We start from the raw sequence: 21,802 nt of genomic DNA, 5'->3' as shown, positions 1-21,802 counted from the left end.
AATGGGGACCATTGCTTCCTAAGGGTGGAGGAATGATCCAAGTAGATATTGGTGGCCATCGACCTATTCCACCTAGACTCCCCAGTCAGTTTCATCTATTTCTTGGTTCATTTTAACATATACTATTTTTAGTAGTTTTTCAGGTCCTAAACTTCTGGAGCAATTTTGATCCCCTAAACGACGTTTCTGAGGTTCACGGCAAGTCCATGGCCATACAAAGGGGCTTGCGGTGAAACCTGTAGTACTCAGCGAGACCTTTCAAAAAAGGTATTGTATGTGCCAAATGAAGATAATATGACCAAGTTATGACCCCAAGAAGTTGGCTGCCCAAGTAACCCCAACGGGACCCAAAACCCTTGGTGTTACATCTCCTGGGGTTAGGGTTTTGGTTGTTTACAGTTTTCTGATGTTTTCCAATAATAAATAGTCCCTTGAGCCTCATTGTAACACAATTCATAGGCATGTAGTCGCCACATCTCTTCTCAAAGATAAACTACCATCGCTCGAGCTATCTTATTTCCATTCTGTTTGTAAGCATAGTTCAATATTTTTCTATTAATGAAATGAAGTATTTTCTGTTGCATCTCTATGTTTATGATTATATCTATAAGTTGTTGCATTCCTATTTAAGTTCAGATCAAATGGAATGATTACTGGATTGCACATATGATGATGTGACATGATAGGTGGAAAAATTAGAGTGTGACACATGGGAAGGTGTGTTGACATGACTTATAGGTGGAAGCACCAGAACGTGACACATGACAGAGCTAATGTGGCACAAATTTGGTGCTAATGTGGAGAGTGAGTGGGCTAATTATGTGGCATACACATGGTCCAATTGAATACTCACATGTGGTCCAATCATTCATTGCAATGTGGTAGCTTGAATTGAACAAAAAGGGCCTTATTGACCATGGAAGGACCATGTAGGAAGATCAAACCCTCGACCTAATTGGTACAACTCAAACAATTTACCACAACACAAATTGTCGTCTATTACAAGCATTATGGAACAAAATTTTATTTAAAGTTCGTGAAACTATATTGTATTCAAAATGGGATTGGGCGAGATCGACCCCACGACGTTGACCTAATAGCCCAAACCAATTTATCAATGAATCAATGTTTGCAATTGGGTAGTGAGATGAAAGGTTATGTATTTAAAGTTTATTGTTACGTAATTTCCCAAAATGGACCAACCTCAGGTTTGACCCTGTGACCTCCCCACCGATAGTTCAGTGACTTAACCAACATGCTACTAAACTACTTGAAATAACAAGTGCTGGTAATTTATATTTGAAGTGTAAATCTTACGAAAGCCCACAAAATTACCAAAGTCAACAGGTTCAACCTTGCAACTTGGTGTATATATAATAGGATTTTTTTTGCATTCCACCAAGGAGGCCGTAGGTTAATACGTTGTTGAGGATTTTTTTTGCATTCCTCCAAGGATGTCTGAGGTTAAAAATTATTGCAGGGGTATTCTTTTACGCAAAGTTTGAATACCAAAGACTGAACAATGGGAAGGTTTGGATTTAACCCAAGAGCTTTTGTTCAACAAATCTGTGCTTTTACCATTGCACAAGAAAGTGTGTTTTGTGGAAATGTTTTTTACCAAGAGTTTTTGGGCTATTAGCTCTCTGTGTAATTTTGAAGGAAATGAAATGATTCACATTATAATAATGGATCAAATGCATAAATGAGTGGGCCCAAAGATGTAGCCCAAATTGGGTGAACTATGTTATCAAGATGTGTCTCTCTGTCTTTCTTCTTACTATTCATTTCTGAATTCTACTTTTTAATTGCTCAATAACATTTTGAATTTATGATAAATGAATTCACACTTAAGTTATTGTGAATTCGTGAGTGTAATTTTAAGAAAAAATGGTCAAAGCTTCATTCATGGATTCAAAGGATTTCACCTAACCTCCTATGATAATAAGGCAATTACCACCTCATCAACCACTAATTTTTTATAGTACTATGAATGGTCATTACCAAGTTATCCCTTTAATAGTTAAGGACCACAAAATAATCATAGATAGATCCTCCTTGTTTATCTCCAATCTAATTAAGATAAAGTAGGTCACAATAGTATTAAATGCATTCAGGTGCATAACCATAAAAGTTATCTGGTGCTACAAAAGTTCTCTTTAATATTATAAGATTCTCATTAGCACTACATAAGTTATTCGCAAGATTATAGAATTCTTATAGGTGCTACAAAAGTTCTCTAACACTATAATATTTTCTCTACAATGTTGCATAAATACTCCACAATATTGTATTGAGATAATTTCTCCAAACCATTACAAGGTATAAGCACTTTTCCTAACAATTAATGTTACTTTTTAAAACAAAAATATTATACTAATTAAATAACATTATTTAAAATATATATATATATATTTATATATATGTTTATCTTGATGCCTATACATCCATTATCACTTTAGCATGTATCAGATCAACTATTTAATCCACCTTGGTCACCATTGAGATAAAATTGTAGCCATAACTCCTTTGTAAAGTTCTTATTTTAATTGAAATTTTATTATTTATTAAACACTAATCTTCGAAAAAAATATTAATAAAACATTATAATTTATTTTAATATTTTATTATTAATTTTTGAATTTAAAATAATTTTGGAAATTAAAAATTTCCCTTACTTTTATTTTATATAAGTGTTTTTTAAAATCATTTTATTTTGATAATAAATTTATATAACCTAATATCTAAAAAGAATCCACGATAATACACTTTTTCTACCTACCATCGACTTCCATTGAAATTCTAACGTACTTTAAATATGATTGGTAATTATTATAGAATATTTTATTACACCCTTAAGACTGAAAGCATACTTTCGGTTTGATGCCCGACCTTCATGATGATAACATAATTTTAATTTAATGTCCCGTTTACAGGCGCGCATACTTTTCCATTTATATACACACACGCTTTACTTTAGTGGCACATTTACAGTGGAAAAAACAATGAAAGTCCTCGGTAGCGCGGAAGGAACCGAGAATTACCTGCGAATATTATCGAGTACCTTCCTGCAAAGAAATAGAACGCCGAATATCGAATGTTGTTGTAACAGAAGTAAAGCATATCCAATACCATATAGTAGGGTTCCTAGGGTAGTGTACTCTCTGTGTCTCTATATATATAGACACAGACGGATCGATCGATCAGTCATTGCAAGGAATTATTGCCATCAATCCCTGATAGCATACATGACGTCGAGAATGGCGCTACCTTCATCCGCCCAAGTAGCCAACATTGCAGCTCCCCCTCCTGCGCATCGCCCTGCAACTGCCAGATCCTCATCTTTGACCCGCTCACTTCCCTCTGTCTTCAAGGTTTGTTTTTTTACTATTCATATTTTCTTCAGTTTCTAATATAGTTTGAATGATGTGTTTTCTCTTTAAAAAAATTACAAGTTTAAGATTAATAAATCCCTGTAAAATATAGCTACTAACAGCCAAAGATTATCAATACCAAATATTTCACATTCAGAACTTAATATGTTGTTTAAGATGACATACCTTGACTAACAACGGAAGATGTAATGGCTGCCATCTTCTGTCTTCTGTCTTCTCAGAATTCGGTTTCTCTCCTCTTGCCCTCACTTTCTTTATGTGTTTCTTGATGAAGAAGAATACAACTCTTGTGTGGGAGAGAGAGGACCCAATCCTTTATATATTATTTAACTCTAATCTGGTACGTCCATCATATACCAATTCAACGCTTAAGATCTAATGCTTTAGATTAGAAACTGCTTTAAGATAAGATCTAAATGCTTTAAGATTAGATCGGGTCACATTAAGATTAGAAACTGCTTTAACGTTAAAAGCATTTGGTGTTTCCAATAGCATATTTCTAACATTCTCCCACTTGACCCGACTATTCATAATATTAAGTGTTGAACATCATACTATGATAAATTGCTGAGAGTTATGGCGGTTGTGCACTATTAATTCAATGCATTCCCTTCCATATACTACAATACTAGCAATCCATCAATTCATACTCATAATTTATATAAAACAGCATAATGGTCCAAATAATGTCTTATATCATAATGATTAAACATAATATCTTTATAAGACTCTTTCTTGTTTAAAATTACATAAAATAAGTACTACTACATTAAAACAAGAGACACATAATTGTATATCAGAAACACATAAAAGAGCTCAGAATGTCACACATCAATTATTATTAATACAACCAAGACTCGTTCTTTGAACATGTTCCTTAATACAACCGAGACCCATTCTTTGAACATGTTCCTTAAATTGTTTTGGTTGTAACCCTTTCGTCAAAGGGTCTGCAATCATAAGTTCTGTTCTGATGTGCATGATTGACACTCTTTGTTTCTGAACCTCATCTTTCACAACAAGATACTTCAGTTCTATATGTTTGGCACCTTTAGAGTACTTGTCGTTCTTTGAGAAAAATACTGCTGCAGAGTTATCACAATAAATTTTTAGCGGCTTGCTAATGGTGTCGACAACCGCAAGTCCTGAAATAAAGTTCCGCAACCATAATGCATGAATTGTGGCTTCAAAACATGCCACAAATTCTGCCTCCATAGTGGATGAAGCAACGATAGTCTGTTTCGCACTTTTCCATGATATGGCGCCTTGAGCAAATATAAACAAGTAACCAAAAGTCGATTTTCTAGTATCGATGCATCCAGCAAAATCTGAATCGCTATATCCAATCACCTCTGATTCATTGGATCTTCTATACATGAGCATGTAATTTTTCGTGCCTTGTAAGTACCTCAAAACTTTCTTTGCAACTTGCCAATGTTCCCTTCCTGGATTACTTTGATACCTCCCTAACATACCGACCGCAAAGCTGATATCCGGTCTAGTACAGGTTTGAGCATACATTAGGCTACCAACAACATATGCATATGGAATTGATTCCATTTCTTTTCGTTCAACATCATTCTTAGGACATTGCATGAGATTGAATTTATCACCTTTCTGTACAGGAACTATTCCAGGTGAACACTTACTCATTCCAAATCTCTCTAGAATCCTTTCGACATATCCTTTTTGAGACAATCCCAATATTCCTTGTGATCGATCACGGAATATTTCTATTCCAATCACATAGGATGCCTCTCCCATATCTTTCATTTCAAAGTTCGTTGAGAGAAATTCCTTAGTCTCATGCAATATACTTAAATTATTTGCAGCAAGCAAGATGTCATCAACATAAAGGACCAGAAAAATAAACTTGCTCCCACTGATCTTTTGGTATATACAGTGATCAACCGTATTTTCCTTAAAACCAAAAGATGTAATAATGGTATTGAACTTAATATACCATTGCCGGGATGCTTGTTTAAGCCCATATATTGACTTCTTAAGTTTACACACCAATTGTTCTTTACCTTCTACAGAAAAACCCTCAGGTTGATCCATATAAACATCCTCATCAAGATCTCCATTCAGAAAGGTTGTTTTCACATCCATTTGATGTAACTCCAAATCATAATGAGCTACTAATGCCATTATTATTCTTAGTGAGTCCCTTTTCGAAACAGGAGAAAATGTCTCCTTGTAATCAACACCATCTTTCTGAGTGTAACCCTTAGCAACAAGTCTAGCTTTATACCGTTCGATATTACCACTAGAGTCGTGTTTGGTTTTAAAAATCCATTTGCATCCGACTCTTTTACAGCCATGTGGTAACTCAACGAGATCCCAAACTTCATTATGTTGCATGGATTTCATTTCTTCTTTCATGGCATTAATCCATTCCTTTGACTCTTTACTTTCTACAGCATGTGAAAACGAAATTGGATCCTTATTGATTCCAATATCATAATCTGATTCTTGCATATAAACCACATAATCATCAGAAATAGCTGACCTACGATTTCTTTGAGGTCTTCTTAATGCTACTTGTTGTGGTTCATGCATATCAGTATTATGTAAGTCATTTCCTTCAGGAAATACTTCTTCATTTATATGTTGTTCATTATCATCATGTTGTTCTACAACAGCTGGAACAACATTTGGAGTAATAGTAGATGGAGGAACTATTCTAGGCAATGTAACATTTACCCTTGTTTCCTTTATTTCTACTATTTCTCTTCTAGTACTCCCACTGACTTCACCATTCTCAATGAATCTTGCATTACCAGTTTCTATAATTCTTGGACTATGATTAGGACAGTAAAACACATACCCTTTAGATTTCTTAAGGTAACCTAAAAAATACCCACTGATCGTTCGAGAATCTAATTTCTTTTCATGTGGATTATAAATTCTCGCTTCCACTGGACAACCCCAAACATGCAGGTGTCTTAAGCTAGGTTTCCTGTTAGTCCATAACTCAAAAGGAGTCTTTTGAACAACTTTACTAGGAACCCTATTCAATAAATAGTTAGCGGTTTTGAGAGCATACGACCACAAATTCTTAGGTAGTGTAGAATCTGACATCATACTCCTAATCATATCCATTAACGTCCTATTGCGCCTTTCTGCTACACCATTTTGCTGTGGTGTACCTGGCATTGTGTATTGCGCACATATGCCATGACTTTCGAGGAATTTTGCAAATGGACCTGGACACTGGCCTGACTCATTATATTTACCATAATATTCACCACCTCTATCAGACCTTATGATTTTCACCTTTTTATCTAATTGCCTCTCAACTTCCTTTACAAACATCTCAAGGACATTCACAGATTGAGATTTTTCATGAAGCAAATAGACATAACCATAACGAGAAAAATCGTCAATGAAAGTGATGAAATACTTTTCTCCATTAAAGGCTGGAGTGTCCATAGGTCAGCAAATATCAGTGTGTATTATTTCATGAAGCTGGCTGCTTCTAGTGGCTCCTTTCTTATTATGTTTGATTTGTTTACCTTTAATACAATCCACACATAATTCTAGATCACTAAAGTCCAAATTTGACAAAATTTCATTACTTACTAATCTCATCATTCTTTCTTTGGATATATGACCTAGTCCTTTATGCCACAAGAAAGCAGAATTTTCATTCAACCTGCTATGTTTACATCCAACATTATTTACTACATTCAACAAGGAATTCGCATAAGTGTCATTCAGTTTCAATTTATATAAACCATCAATTAGAATACCAGAACCAACATTATCAGTATTCTTATATAAATCAAAACAGCCAGATCCAATCATACATCTAAAACTAGAAATATCCAATTTACTTGCGGAAATAAGGTTTCTAGATAATGAAGGTACATAAAGGGTACTGTATAAGTCTAATACATATTCACTTTCTAGAATTAGACGATAAGTCCCAATGCCTTTAATTTAATATTTCATTCCATTTCCCATAAAGAGAAAACGATCTTCATTTGGATTTATGGTTCGGATTGTAAGAAATCCCTGCATATTGTTGGAAACATGAGTTGTAGCACCAGTATCAAGCCACCATGTATTAATAGGAACTTCAACTAAATTTGATTCAAAACATACGAAAGATAGATAACCTGCAAATCAAAAATGAAATAACTATAAGCTCATAACTAATGCGATTCAGATGTAGACATAATAGTATAATATAGCACTCCTTTGGGTAGATACTATCTTATACTTAACATAATTAAATACCAAAACATAAGTAGGTAATACATATATTCAATTAAATAGAACTGATATCTTTGGATGATCAATATTTATTTAATCAAAATATCTATCAAACCTCATCATGTCAACTAGTTATAGAACAAGACTTTCCTTTGGGTAAGTTCTCAGGTTCTATCATTAGTGACGCCAGTTTTTAATTGGTATTATTATAACTGGCAATTTCTATCAATAATCATTATGTCATTTATGCACTAAATGATTATTCTGATTTTGACCACTTTGGTGATTAACAAAATCATAAATCTCATGTGCATAAATAATTTATAACACATACCTTATGCAGAACAACATTCTGATTTTGACCACTTTGGTGATTAACAAAATCATAAATCTCATGTGCATAAATAATTTATAACACATACCTTATGCAAAACAATCAGTCATAGAGCAATTACTTTTATGCCCAAATTTCAAACGTCAATCGAAACTGTAACTTTCCTACAGGAGTTCTACTCAACTTTTGCAAGCGAGAAAATTTTAGTAATGAACAGGCCACGCCTCCCAGTCATACGACGTACACAGTTGCCTTGTGATCCCCTTTATCAAAATGTTTCTGACCAATCCCATATCTCAGGTCTAATCCCATATTGGAAAGCTTCTAAAAAGCGTGCAAGCGAGTGTCAATTTTGAAGCTTTACCGTATAGGCATCGTATACGATTCGGACGTTTCGTATTTGGGATTTTTGCCCTTTGTCCACGCAAAGATTCAGCGTTTCAATTTCAATTGGGCGTTACATTTTAAAATTGGAATCGACACGGTTTGTTTCAAAGCCATCACAATAATATTAATCATAAACCAAGAATAGCATCCATGACATGCGTGAAGAGTAGCATGTAAAGAAACCCAAAATTATTTTATTTAGGAGGGAAGATCCTAGAAGCTTATGACATAACTTTCGAAACAAGCATATACTGATCAGTCATTGTGGCTTTCGAGCATTCACCAATCAATAATGAAGGAAATGGAGTATGGGGTTTTATGTGCATGCAGCTTTAATGGAACCGGACAGGCTATACAGCGAAGTGAACCACAGAAACGGCTAGCCATCGGGATTCATAATTTTGTGGGATTTGGAGTCGTATTTTAATACGCGCCCCTATTGTTCTTATAATAATTATAGCGATGACCTTGATTTGTATAAGTGCCAGTCGTAAGTCTCTTGGTCAAAAGAAAAATTCAACACGTTACAGCCACTAAATAGCAGCCTAATATCTTCGAGAAGTGAAATGGGTTCATTCGAAAACCTAGAGGTAAGCTCTTAACCCCTTTTGTGAAGCATGCACAGGACTTGGTTAACAACGAAAGGATGCAAACAGGGGTCAATAGGCGCATAGTCAAAGGACTCATGAATGCGTGATCATTTCATGAAACCCCCACAGTTTCCCGAAGGCTCAATCACATGAGTAAAGCACAGAACAGATCAATTGCAATCATAGGAAATATTCAGTTATTGATTGTGGCTCTGATACCAAATGTAAAATATAGCTACTAACAGCCAAAGATTATCAATACCAAATATTTCACATTCAGAACTTAATATGTTGTTTAAGATGACATACCTTGACTAACAGCGGAAGATGTAATGGCTGCCATCTTCTGTCTTCTTCTCAGAATTCGGTTTCTCTCCTCTTGCCCTCACTTCCTTTATGTGTTTCTTGATGAAGAAGAATACAACTCTTGTGTGGGAGAGAGAGGACCCAATCCTTTATATATTATTTAACTCTAATCTGGTACGTCCATCATATACCAATTCAACGCTTAAGATCTAATGCTTTAGATTAGAAACTGCTTTAAGATAAGATCTAAATGCTTTAAGATTAGATCGGGTCACATTAAGATTAGAAATTGCTTTAACGTTAAAAGCATTTACTGTTTCCAATAGCAGATTTCTAACAATCCCTGGTCCTACAAACCAGTAAAATAATAATTTAGGTTAACTTTCACCTTAAAAATAATAATAATACTACTAACAATCATCTTATGTGCCCTGCAGAGAGCTGAAATATCAGAGTTTGCGGGGCTGAAAACGACATCTGGTTGTATCACATATGGAAGACAAGCACGGGAGAACAACCTCAGCCTCTTTGATGCGGTTGCCTCACAGGTTGTAGCTAATGTGAGTCAATACTATTCCCAATCTTATCCACTCATCACAGCTCGCGCCGCCAATATTTGCTGATGCATTTTATTTGGTAACTGAAATAATCAGGCTGGAAACTCAGGAGCCGTGAGAGGAGTAACCGTTGCAAAGATGAAAGTCGCTATCAACGGATTCGGACGCATTGGCCGCAATTTTATGCGTTGCTGGCATGGCCACAAGCGCTCGCCTCTTGAAATAGTCGCCATCAATGACACTACTGGTGTCGAAAATGTATGTTATAATAGGGGAGGGGAGGCCGTTCATATATATATATATTCTCCATATGTTTAGATGGCATTTCTTTTCCATATTTATGAAACTGAGCGTATAGTTTTACTTTGAATTGTGAATGCAGGCTGCTCACCTTCTGAAGTATGACTCAATTCTGGGTAAATTTGATGCTGATGTGGAGGGCGTATTTAAAGCTGATGGGAGTGGCTACAGAAGCATGCACGTGGGTGGGAAGCCAATCTATGTTCTTTCTGAGAAAGACCCCTCGCAATTGCCATGGGCGAACCTCGGTGTTGACCTTGTCATCGAGGTAAGGGCTTATATATCTTGAAATACATATATTATGCTTCGAATACGTAGTAACTATAGTTGACATAGATATAGTTGAGCCTGAATTAATGCAATCCAATGATGCAGGCGACCGGAAAGTTTACAGAGAGAACCCAAGCTGAGAAGCACATTGGAGCGGGGGCTAAAAAGGTGATCATCACAGCACCTGGGAGGGGCGACGATATTCCCACATATGTTGTGGGAATCAATGACAGCGAATACTCTCACGACGAGCACAACATCATTAGGTTGAAAAAGCAAACCATCATTTCATTCCTTTCTCAGAGTCATGTCACTTTCATCAATCTTTATAATCTTTTGACCATTGAGAAAGATCTGCAGGTGGCCCGAATGTGTTCCAGTAATATTCGTCATAGATAGTTCCGATTCAAATTTTAGTGCTGTAGAATTATTCTGTGTGTGTGTTAAAGAAGATATTTGATTTCTGGTTTCTCACCGAAGTCTTTTTCTCTTTTCCAATCTTTACAAACACTAAAACATAATAATATCAATCCTTACTTGATTTTGACATAACATAACTTACTTTTTGCAGTAATGGCTCTGGCATAGTAAATTGCCTTGCTCCCTTAATCAAAATACTGAACGAGGAGTTCGGTGGTAAGTAATTGCTTCCTGATTTATGGTATTTGTTTTAGGAGATTAATTCTGTTAAGGGTGGCTACAAATATTTCGCTAAGGGCTTAATAGATCTATCTAAGTGCTTAATTGATTAAAACAAGAACAAAATCGGCCCAGCTATATTGCAGGTATCCATGGAAATTTTACTTGGTTATAATTGTATGTCGTCGAAATCGGTCGAGCTTACCAATATAACATAAGAATGGTGTCATGTCGATGTTGCAGGTATAGCGAAAGGGAGTGTGACTGCAACACTTTCATACACCAGCGATCAGGTGATTGGAAAACTTTTTGAAAGAAAACGAGTGCGAAATTTTGAATAGACGGATTCCACAGTTCTTCGTCACATTTTAATAAATCTAGTTCCACTAAATTCATGTTATTAACGTTGATAAAGAATTCGAACCAGAAAACTCTTATTGTTTCATATAATTAGATGAATGGTTACGGAAAGGTTTCATTTAAATTTGGGTGACTCAATGCAGAGTCTGTTGGATGCAATACACTGTGACAAGAGAAGAGCAAGGGCGGCAGCGCTAAACATAGTTCCAACAAACATCGATATATCCATTAATACACTCTCTCGAGTGCTGCCCAGCACTCTCAATCTCAACGATAAGTTCAACGGCATTGCTATGCGCGTGCCCACCCCCAACGTTTCTGTCGTGGACTTGGTGGTCACCGTGGGGAATAAGGGGTTTACCCTAGATGATGTGAAGAAAGCCTTCAAGAAGGCTGCTTCGGATGGACCCCTCCAAGGAATTGTTGCAGTGTGTGACAATCCCTTGGTGTCCATGGACTTTCTCGGTTCCCACGCTTCGGCCACTGTAGATACTACACTCACCATGGTCATGGGAGAGGACATGATCAAAGTGGTCGCTTGGTTTGACAATGAATGGGCTTACAGGTATTCATCTCGTAACACAAATATTATGCTTTTAGCAGTATTGCTCATTTATCATTTTAAACGACTGAAAGTTTCAAACTGGTCAAGAATTAAACCATTAGATATATACACAAACATATATAGATAATATGTTGATGCATTGCCTTCTCAGTCCATATTTTTTATTTACCCAACTTTTAGATTAAATAAATGGTTACTTAACTTTGATTGTATGTTTCGTTTTGTAATAAACAGCCAGAGAGTTGTAGAGTTTGCACACACGGTGCATGCAAAATATGCAGCGACCTTGGGCGAAGTTCTTGTTCTTGAGGAAGAGGAAATGTGCAGGGTCGATATAGAGGACGTTGAATGCAAAATATACGACGTTTAATTCTAGCGTTGGCTACTCCCTCTTTCGACCCTCTTTAGTCACATTGCATAATAAAAATGAAAGAGGAAGAAAATAAAATTAATTTATGTTTTGGTGTTGTTTCGGTGTGATGTTAAAGATATTTGTGATACTTCTTCCCTTCCATTGTTGTTAATGGTCCTCATCTTTGTAGTCACTCTGTAACAAAGCTGTTATTTGAAGTCCCACTTTATTCTGAGATTTTCTACACCCTTGGATCGTTTTAGTTTTATGGTTTTGATACAGTCGAAAGACATGTTTGATGCTCCTCTCCATTGTCACGCAGCGTTGATATAGATTTATAATAATATATTTTCATATAAATAATATATTCGTTATTTAAAAATCTGAAAACTTTTTGAAGGATGGTATTATGACTGTTTATTGTAAAACCTTATTTTAAATAATGGATGACTTTAAAAAGCATTATTACGGTGTGTAGCTTCTCTTTATCAAGGATGGTATTATCACTGTTTATTGTAAAACTTTATTTTAATAATGGATGACTTTAAAAAGCAAGATTATGATGTGTAGTTTTTTTTTCAATTTAATTAAAAAAATAACAAAATTAAATTAAAATAAAATATAAAAAATATTTTGATTGATATTGATATTTTTTCAATCTTAATTTAAGATTTTAATTTTTAATTTAATTTAAAAAATAACAAAAAAAAATTAAAAAAAATATTTTGATTGATATTGATAAGGGATGTATTGATTTCTTAATAACATTTATTTATACATTAAAAATGTCAATAGTAAAATGAGGTGAATTTTTATTGTTAAAAATATTCTTACATTTTTTAATATATATCTTTAATTCATATATTAATTCTTTTATAATTAATAAAAATAATAATAATTTAAAATAAAATTTTAATTTTGTTAGTATTTATGATTTTTTTAATTCTTTTATAATTAATAAAAATAATAATAATTTAAAATAAAATTTTAATTTTGTTAGTATTTATGATTTTTTTAATTTTGACAATATGGGATGTATGATGAGATGTTTTAGTGTTGATTATAAATTGAGGTTTATCAAGTCATTTAGTTAATATGATTGTGCTATTATATTTTTAAATTCAAGATTGAATATTTTTAATTAACTCTTTTATTATATTGTTTTCTTTTATTTTTATTTATGATATCAAGAATGAGTATATTGATTATATTAAAAATCAACACCTCCATGGGGCAAGTACATCAAGAGATACATTGTTTTTGCCTCATAAAATTCTAGAAAGGTTAAGAATCAATCTCCACCCAATAAGAAAATGGGGGCCAAATTCCAAAAACTAAATCTTCAAATGTTTATTCCTATAGAAAGTGTTTACAGAAAATGCAGAGGCATTTCTATAAATTGCTAGAAGATGGTCCACAGTTGGACCCACAAGGAGCAAGATAGGGCTTAGAACCCAAGTTCTTTATCCTATGATCTTTCTTGCTTCTTGTGACTAGTGGGGAAGAACATTGACTTGTAAGCACATCTAAATAGGAAGGGGGAGAAGAACAAGTTTTGTATTTCTTCTTGACCACCTTACCAACTTCTTCATCATTCAATGTAGGAGGAACCTTTGGCGAAAACTTGTCCACCACAAAAGTTTTCTTTGGAGAGTTTTAATTTGGATTTTCTTCATCTTTCGTTAGGATGGACCTTTGGAACATGAGTATTCTTTAAAGATAAATGATCTGGTACTGGTTGATATGCTTGGACCTCAAGGTTCTCACCTTCTTCCTCAAGGACCTTTAAGACTTCAAAGCTATTATTATGAAGGGGCTAATGCAGAGATTCAACCATACATCTTTGTTGCTTCTTATTTCCATGTTTCTTATGTTTCCCTTTAACTAGAATGTATCCTTGCTTATTTTTTCATTCCTCTTCTTTAGGAGGGGGCAATGGATTTGGAGAACTTCAATAAAATGAAGCTTTTGTATAATTTTTCTCAAAGCGTCCATACTCATGACAGATATTACACTTGAAACGAACCTGTTTATGAGACCAACCATCTAGATTTAGTTGAATCGCCTCAAGGAGGCCTTTTGAGAAAACCATTTCAACACAAATTACAACACATGTAAAGTTGTTCCCATGTCTCACATCACTAGTAATATATTGACCTAGTTTATCTCCTATATCCTTAAAAATATGTTCTCCCCAACAAAGAAGAGGGAGAAATCACATTCTGATCCACACAAGTGCAGATGAAATTTCCATCATAGAATCAAATTCCATATACCAATGAATGAGAAACAAACCTCTGTTACCCATGAAATAAGGCCCTGACTTATAGATATGGTCTCTATCTCCCTGCTTTTCAAAAAGGAATGTGTAATACCAATTTCCAGAATAGAAAACACCCAAGGGTTCATGATTTTCCCAATTGACAAAAAGTCATTATACATGCATTAAACCAAACAACAAACCCAACACCCACGTGATATCCTTTAAACCTTATCCATGAGCAATGACGAACTAGATATCGATAGTGAAGTTTCCCTAAGAGTCTCCATGGAAGCTCAACATCGAGGTTTCAAGTAGCTATGGAAACCTTAGCCATGACATAACAGACCCACAGAGATCCAATTTGGATAATATTGGACATTTTGAGAAAGTAAAAAAATACATATAAAACATAGCGACTTAACAAAAGGCTTTAAAATGCAAAAAACAACGCTAAAGAATTAGGAAAACAAAGTTTGTAAGTCATTTCATTTGTAGAGGATAGCTATGAAACAAGGGAAAACGAATTTTCATGATGCGAGTTCCTGAATCTCTATGGAAGCTCAGTGCCAAGCATAGACCATTAGAGAAACCCTAGCCGCAATGGAGCAAGAACTCCATAAAAATAACCCAAACTACAAAACTACTTAAACTCTTTTATCATAAACACAAAATTATTTGGTTGAATTATGAAAATCTTAAAATAATAAAGTTATTTTAGGAATATTGAATAATTCTAAATTTTTAATGTAGTGTAGTGAGAAGTTACTTAGTTAAATTTTAGAAATATTTATTTTTTTAAAGTTATATATATATATATATATATATATATATCCAATTAATTAATTAATCAAAATTTTATTATTAAAATATATTTTTTATTTTATTATTAAAATATATTTTTTAAAGTTTTATTAAAATTTCTTTATAATTTTATTTCTCTAAAACAAAAGTGTTTCAAAATTATATATATATATATATATATATATATATCCAATTTTATTATAAAATAGACAAATTCAAATTTATTATCTTCTCAATATTAACTTTTTCCTTTAATAAAATAATAATTTTCATATTTTTTTTAAATTTAATATAATTAAACGCAATATATTTATTTTAAATATAATACCAAATATATATATATATATATATATATATATATATAATATAAACGCGTTTCAAATATGGTTTCTAACCATATAATTTTTCTTAAATAAGACTTTTAAGTATGTTAGGAAAAAACACTCATTAATAATAATATATTAAAAGAAAATAATATATTAATATATTAATTATTTTATTTCGTTTTTATAAAAATAAAATGTAATTATTAAAATTATATTAATAAAACTTGAGTAATATTGCAATTAAAAATTGTATGCTATTATTATTTCACAGTTTTAAAAATGTTTCATTACAACTCGAAATCAATGTTTGGATTTAATCTTAATATTATATATATTTTTAATAGGGCATGCCTAGGGATTTTCTAATCCTGAAACTATAGTAATGAAACTATAGTAATTAACAATAAATATAGTGATAACTATAGTAATTAACAATAAATATAGTGATAACTATAGTAATTAATAATAAATATAGTGATGATCTATTTTAATAATTATATTGAGAGCTTTATGATCTTAGTTTACGAGCTTTATTTCCTCGTTAAGTTGGTGCATCATTTCATTCTCATTTGGTTTCCCACATGTTATATCTAGGATGAATTTTTTTTAAAAGAATATAGACTGATGTCTTCTAATCAACTTGAATACCAAATTGCATAGGAGATTGTGTTATGCTTCAAAAAAAAAATACTAACTACTACTTCAATTATGTGAGAGACCCCATGATTCTATTTATGGTGTGATTTGATGTTTTATATTCCCTTTTCGATGTGAAAATGTGAATTGAATTATTTTGTAATGGATATGTCCCTTATGATTTCGAAGGTCTTAGTAATTTTTTTTTGGGAGTTCTCTAAAACTCAAAAAATACCCAATATCTTTAACTCTTTCTACTATAAATTCTTATAGTCTAATTCCAACTTTATGTTTCATATTTTCTATTTCTTGATTGTTTTCTAATGTCTCAGTTTCAAGAGCTAGAAACACTTCCTTGAAATTAAAGGATAGAAGATTCTCAAGATGAAAAAATTTGCAAAAGCCCTATGCTTGGGTGTTAAAGTTCACATCATATTGAAGCCACCAATATATTTACATACAAACATAGTTCCAAGGGAGGGGGCAGGGGGTTCCTTGAAAACTTCCAACCAACCAACAAGAAAAAAAATACAAGCTAGAAGAAGTCTTTGAATATTCTTGCCACGAAACAAGAATCACATTTCTCTTGATGCATTTTAAGCAACAATGCCAATATCTAATCATAAATTAGAGCGATATGGAAGCACTAGACATAAGCATGTGCATCCATATCTTGGTCCATGTAAATCATGGGGGTTGCGCTCACTGAACCTATGACATAGCACGTGCATTCGTGGCATACTAAAAAATACCCTTAATTTGACTACATATTGGAAAATACCTCTAAAAATCCCATTATTTAACCCCCTACCAATATATATCCAATACACCTTCCCAATGTAAAAAATCCTTATTTTCACTAAATATTTTATGTATCCATTTTTTTATTCACATTTTTTATACCCTTTTATTTTTATATCCCTAGTATAGTGACATGATGCCTCTCTTATGACCCCACATGCATTCTACAATGCACCTTTCTTCTTTTGATAAACATTTTAAATGCATATTAGTTGCACCTTTCTTCTTTTGATATACATTATAAATGCATATTAGTTCTCCCACAATGCAATTACTTAACCCACACTCAAGCACATCTCACTATGATTTGTAGCATTTAATGGTCTAAGGCACACAAAGATCAACCATGTTTTAGGAAGATTGATTATGTGCATGCATATAAAATGAAATATAAATTGATCTATAGGATGATGAAAAATCAATTGATGAATCTTTATGAATAGGTGTGTACCAAATAAGGTGTTCAAGCACAAGTCTAGACCCTCTAGATGCAAGACAACTATCTACAACCAAGTTTGGGGCCCCAAATCTCAAATCAAGGGTGCAATCCCAACCTAGACATGCTTAGAAGAAGAGGACGGACAAGTCCCAATGCATGCGCTCTTAATAGAATAACACGAATGCATGAAATCACATTTTGATTCACTGTCATCTCACCAATGAGATATGGGGTATCACTCATAGACCATGTAAAATGAAACAATGGATTGGAGATAACACATAGGCATTAAATGAATGGACTACAACTAGAACATAAGACAACATTTTGGCTGTAGAGGTGATTTGCTCCATTTGGCTAGCTCAAAATAGTGATGTATTCCAAAATAAACCTCCAAACACTTACAAGATTTTCTACATGTTGAAGACAAGAATTACCTTATCATGCACCTCACTAAAGACAAGGCTTCCTTGCACTCTCATACCATTGAAATACAATTCTAAAATTTCTAGAGGATATTTTGATTATCCAATTTTAAGGTCACAACCAAGCCAAACACCATATTGGTGTATGAGACCCCCTTACTTGTGCAACAAGGGACCCACCTCCACACAGTGATTTGACTGCTAAGTCAATGAAGGCATACATACTCTACCCCCTCTGGTTTTGAACCTGTGACCTCTTAGGAGGAAACACATGTTCTTAACCATTAGGCCCACTCAAGCTAGATATAGTGGATTTCTCCTTAAGGTCTCTTTTAAATAATGAGCGATTACATTGGAACTAACATTATATAGGAAATAGAAATGACCCTAGAAACAATATTAAGAACTAATATCGCTTCCTTGAAATCAGAATGACCCTGGAATTTCTATAATCAAAGAATCACTTGGAAATTTAAGCTAAACAATATTAAAGTAGTGTCTTGAACACCAATAACCAAGATCCTTATCGCGCTATAACGAACCAACCTATGCAAGATCAAATTTACAAAAAAGACCTGCCAGAGAACATCCATGTACACAATTTTGCTAGAGAAAACATCTATAATTTGAAATAATTTGAAAATCAGTTGAAAAGCATGATATGGGATTTTCAAATTCAAAAACCAGTTGAGAGGCATGAGAAAAACTTCCAAGTTTTTATATAACGATTACATGAACTGAGGTGCTCACAAGATGGACTTAAATATCCAAGGAGGAAATGCTAGGAGAAAATCTTTGCCAAAAATTGAAAATAATCCTTTCACTGTTCTTTCCCAGGGGATTAAGCCAGTTGTTCATATAAACACTTTAGTTAATATTGTTGCATAGCACTTCAATTAATATTGTCTTCTTAGTGTCAATATTAGAATAGAGAAAAAACATTTTCGCTATATACAACCATGACTACAAATATCCCAAAGCTTCTATGGAAAACCTGTAGACCAGAGGTTATAAAAGGCCAATGAGGTTTGAGGACTTCTAAAAGAACAAGTGTAGGAATCTTCTTATTACCTTGGAAGCTCAAGTTGGACAGGACCAGTAGGACTCACATCACCTTCCATGACATATATTATAGAATCTTCAAAGCTAAACCAGTTGTCCTTGATTTTGCTACATGAAATTGTGAAACTACTGACATGTCCAAAGATAATTTTGCAGCAGCTAGCGATTCTAAAAACACAAATTATTTATCATAATAATGATAATTTTACCAATATGTCAGAATAAGTTGCAATAAATGGCTATGGCAGAATCATTTGAAGAGAAGGCACACAATTTTCTTTCAGTACCTCTGAACTTAGTCTGAGACAGGAGAAATATGCAGCGTTTGATCAAACTTTGTTGTACAATCTAAAAAAAATAGAAGTTGGAAACAAAATTCCACACTAAAAAGGTTTTGAACAACTCTAGTATAACTTATTTGCCTGTAAAACACAGGATTTAGTCCAACTTAGTTGCCTCTAATTCAAGCAAAAGTTGAAAACATAATTCCGAGCTAATAGATTCTGACAACTCTAATTTAATTTCGTTGTAACCGTAAAATAGACCCCTAGAGCATGGCAGAATAAGCATAGACCTGTTGATGTAGTCCTAAGTCGTAGGTGACTAGCCATAATACATAATATCCATTCTTTGAACAATAAAGAGAGTGGAAAGCCTAAAGAGACAAGCCCGTCTATATCAATATTCCATCTTACTAGCCTTGGTTCAAAAACTAGCTTAAGAAAGCATCCATTGGAGTGAAGATTGTCTTAAGAAACTGTAGAGTTCAAGCCCTATGAACTGCTTTCCTTAAGGGCTCTGAGCTTAGTCTATAGAAAGACCTCCATTTTCATCAATACCTTCTTGGGAACACCTTCTTTATCTTATTGCAGAGTTATTTAATATTCTATGATAGTTTGGTTCTTAGCATGGATTTATAACTGCTTATTTAGTATTGAGTTATAAGTATTGAGTATTAAGAGAGAGGGAGAGGGAGAGGATGACAAAGGCTACTGGGGCTCACTGCTGTTAGACTAAAAACCTACAGGTCTGTTGTACTGAAAAACTCCAAAATATGTTGATGACTGAAATATGAGTTTTGCATTTACTAAGATCATGTCCTTAGTCTCCTCTCAAAGACCTTCTATTTACTTTGAAAATGTGTGTCTTTCACTGTGTTCACAACAAAGCTTCACAAACTTCAATTTCTCCCTAAAGTATGCTCCAAATCTATGTTACCCTTCTCCACACAACTGACTCTCTTTTGTTGTCCATTCTAGACCTTCCCACTCACTGTTTTAGTGTTTGGAAACCTACACAAGGCACCCTACAACCCATGGTTTTGCTACAACAAGAGCTCCAAAATTTGTTCAAGGGTTAACATCCTTTTCTCCACCTGCGCTAGTATTTGTGCACCTGCAACTTGAAGAGAAGGCCCTACAATAGGTCTCTCAACCCTCAAACAGTCCTCCATGTAGTGTTGCACCTGTGGCCCTCAAACCTTACCTCAGACCTGTTATCACATATAGATTTTTGTTAAAAATGATTTATATGGGAAAAAAATTGGTGTTTAAGGTTGCACTTTCTCTTAGTATTTTACACATGATTATTATTATGATGGTTTTCAAATTTGCAATTATCTCCCATGTCTACTAGTTCTCGACCACACTCCAAATCACGACATAGATCATCAAAGATACCATCGATTCTTTCTACCTCTCATGGTTTAGTTTATCATGTTAACTGCAACCCAATGAAACTCTTGCATTGGGTGAGCTCTATTGTTTCCAAAATTCTGGGCTTCTGATCCAGATTCGAGGTGTTGCGAAGAAATTATATGGTGAAAGGAAGATTTCATCCAGATTCAAAGGAAATAGGAGGCCAAATGGAAGCATTACAGATTATTGAGAAACATTCCACTTCTTCAAATTGGGCTAATTATGTTTCAGGGAACTATTCATGCATTTCAGATCCTATAATGGTGCCATCACATGATCATTGTACTCTAGGTTTACAATGAATGATTAAAGATGACGTTGGATGGTGGGCTTGTTTGGCATAGGGTGCAAATGATCCATATGACATAACCATCCATATTGATTCTCAACATGAGAGATTTGTTGCCAAGGGTTACACTGCAAGGCAGTTGGTTGCAGGAGATCCAGGCGTTCCTTTGTTTGATTTTTTTTTAACAAAAGACAGTGATAAAAAATACAAGGAGCAGGTGGTCTACTTGTAGTGGAATGGACAATCTCCATATGCTTCCTTTTCAGTATCACCTAAAGCTACTAAAGACTCAAATACTGACACAGAGAACAATGATGATGCAGATGTGGGAGATGAGGGATTGAGATGAGTTCTTAAATTTATTAAAGTTGGGATGCCTGGCCTAAAATTCAAGGTGTTGAAAGTTGTGACTCTAGAACAGGAAAACACAAGTATAATCTCAGGGGTTTTTGAGTAGTTAATCCAAGATTTCAATAAAGAGAAGGATGATGAAACTACTGGTGAAGATAAAATTGGAGGTGATCTACATAATGATAAAGCAACTGTAAGAGGCAATAGTGATTTTATGCAGCTTATTAAAATTGTTGTTGTGAAAGTTGCCAATTGTACTCTTTTACAGAGTATTGCAAAAGATGCACCTCCAATCCTTCTTGTATGCGTACTAGCCAAAATAGAGAGAAGGGGTCATGATTCCTTTTGTTTTTACATTAAGGATGATGGCTCTCGACAATCTGTAAGGGGAAAGCAACTGACACCTGCTTGGAAAGTTGCAACAGTTGCAAAACAGACA

The 21,802-nt window shown here is 34.0% G+C and overlaps 1 protein-coding gene across 1 annotated transcript; it reads left to right on the top strand.

The window, feature by feature from the left end:
* Window positions 1–3,257: 3,257 nt before the first annotated feature.
* LOC149143246 (glyceraldehyde-3-phosphate dehydrogenase A, chloroplastic-like) lies at window positions 3,258–12,291 on the top strand. Its single transcript, XM_089451738.1, has 9 exons — window positions 3,258–3,371; window positions 9,668–9,790; window positions 9,884–10,045; window positions 10,170–10,355; window positions 10,463–10,623; window positions 10,929–10,993; window positions 11,240–11,289; window positions 11,500–11,921; window positions 12,156–12,291. The coding sequence occupies exons 1-9, from the start codon at window positions 3,258–3,260 to the stop codon at window positions 12,289–12,291; spliced, it is 1,419 nt and encodes a 472-aa protein (XP_089307864.1).
* Window positions 12,292–21,802: the final 9,511 nt, after the last annotated feature.

Source organism: Pinus tabuliformis, chromosome X, assembly GCF_031772625.1.
Source record: "Pinus tabuliformis cultivar Carrire ecotype Pingquan chromosome X, CPIR1, whole genome shotgun sequence".
Taxonomy (NCBI): domain Eukaryota; kingdom Viridiplantae; phylum Streptophyta; class Pinopsida; order Pinales; family Pinaceae; genus Pinus; species Pinus tabuliformis.
Note: the sequence above shows the minus strand (reverse complement) of the source record. Positions and strands in the feature narration are given on the sequence as shown.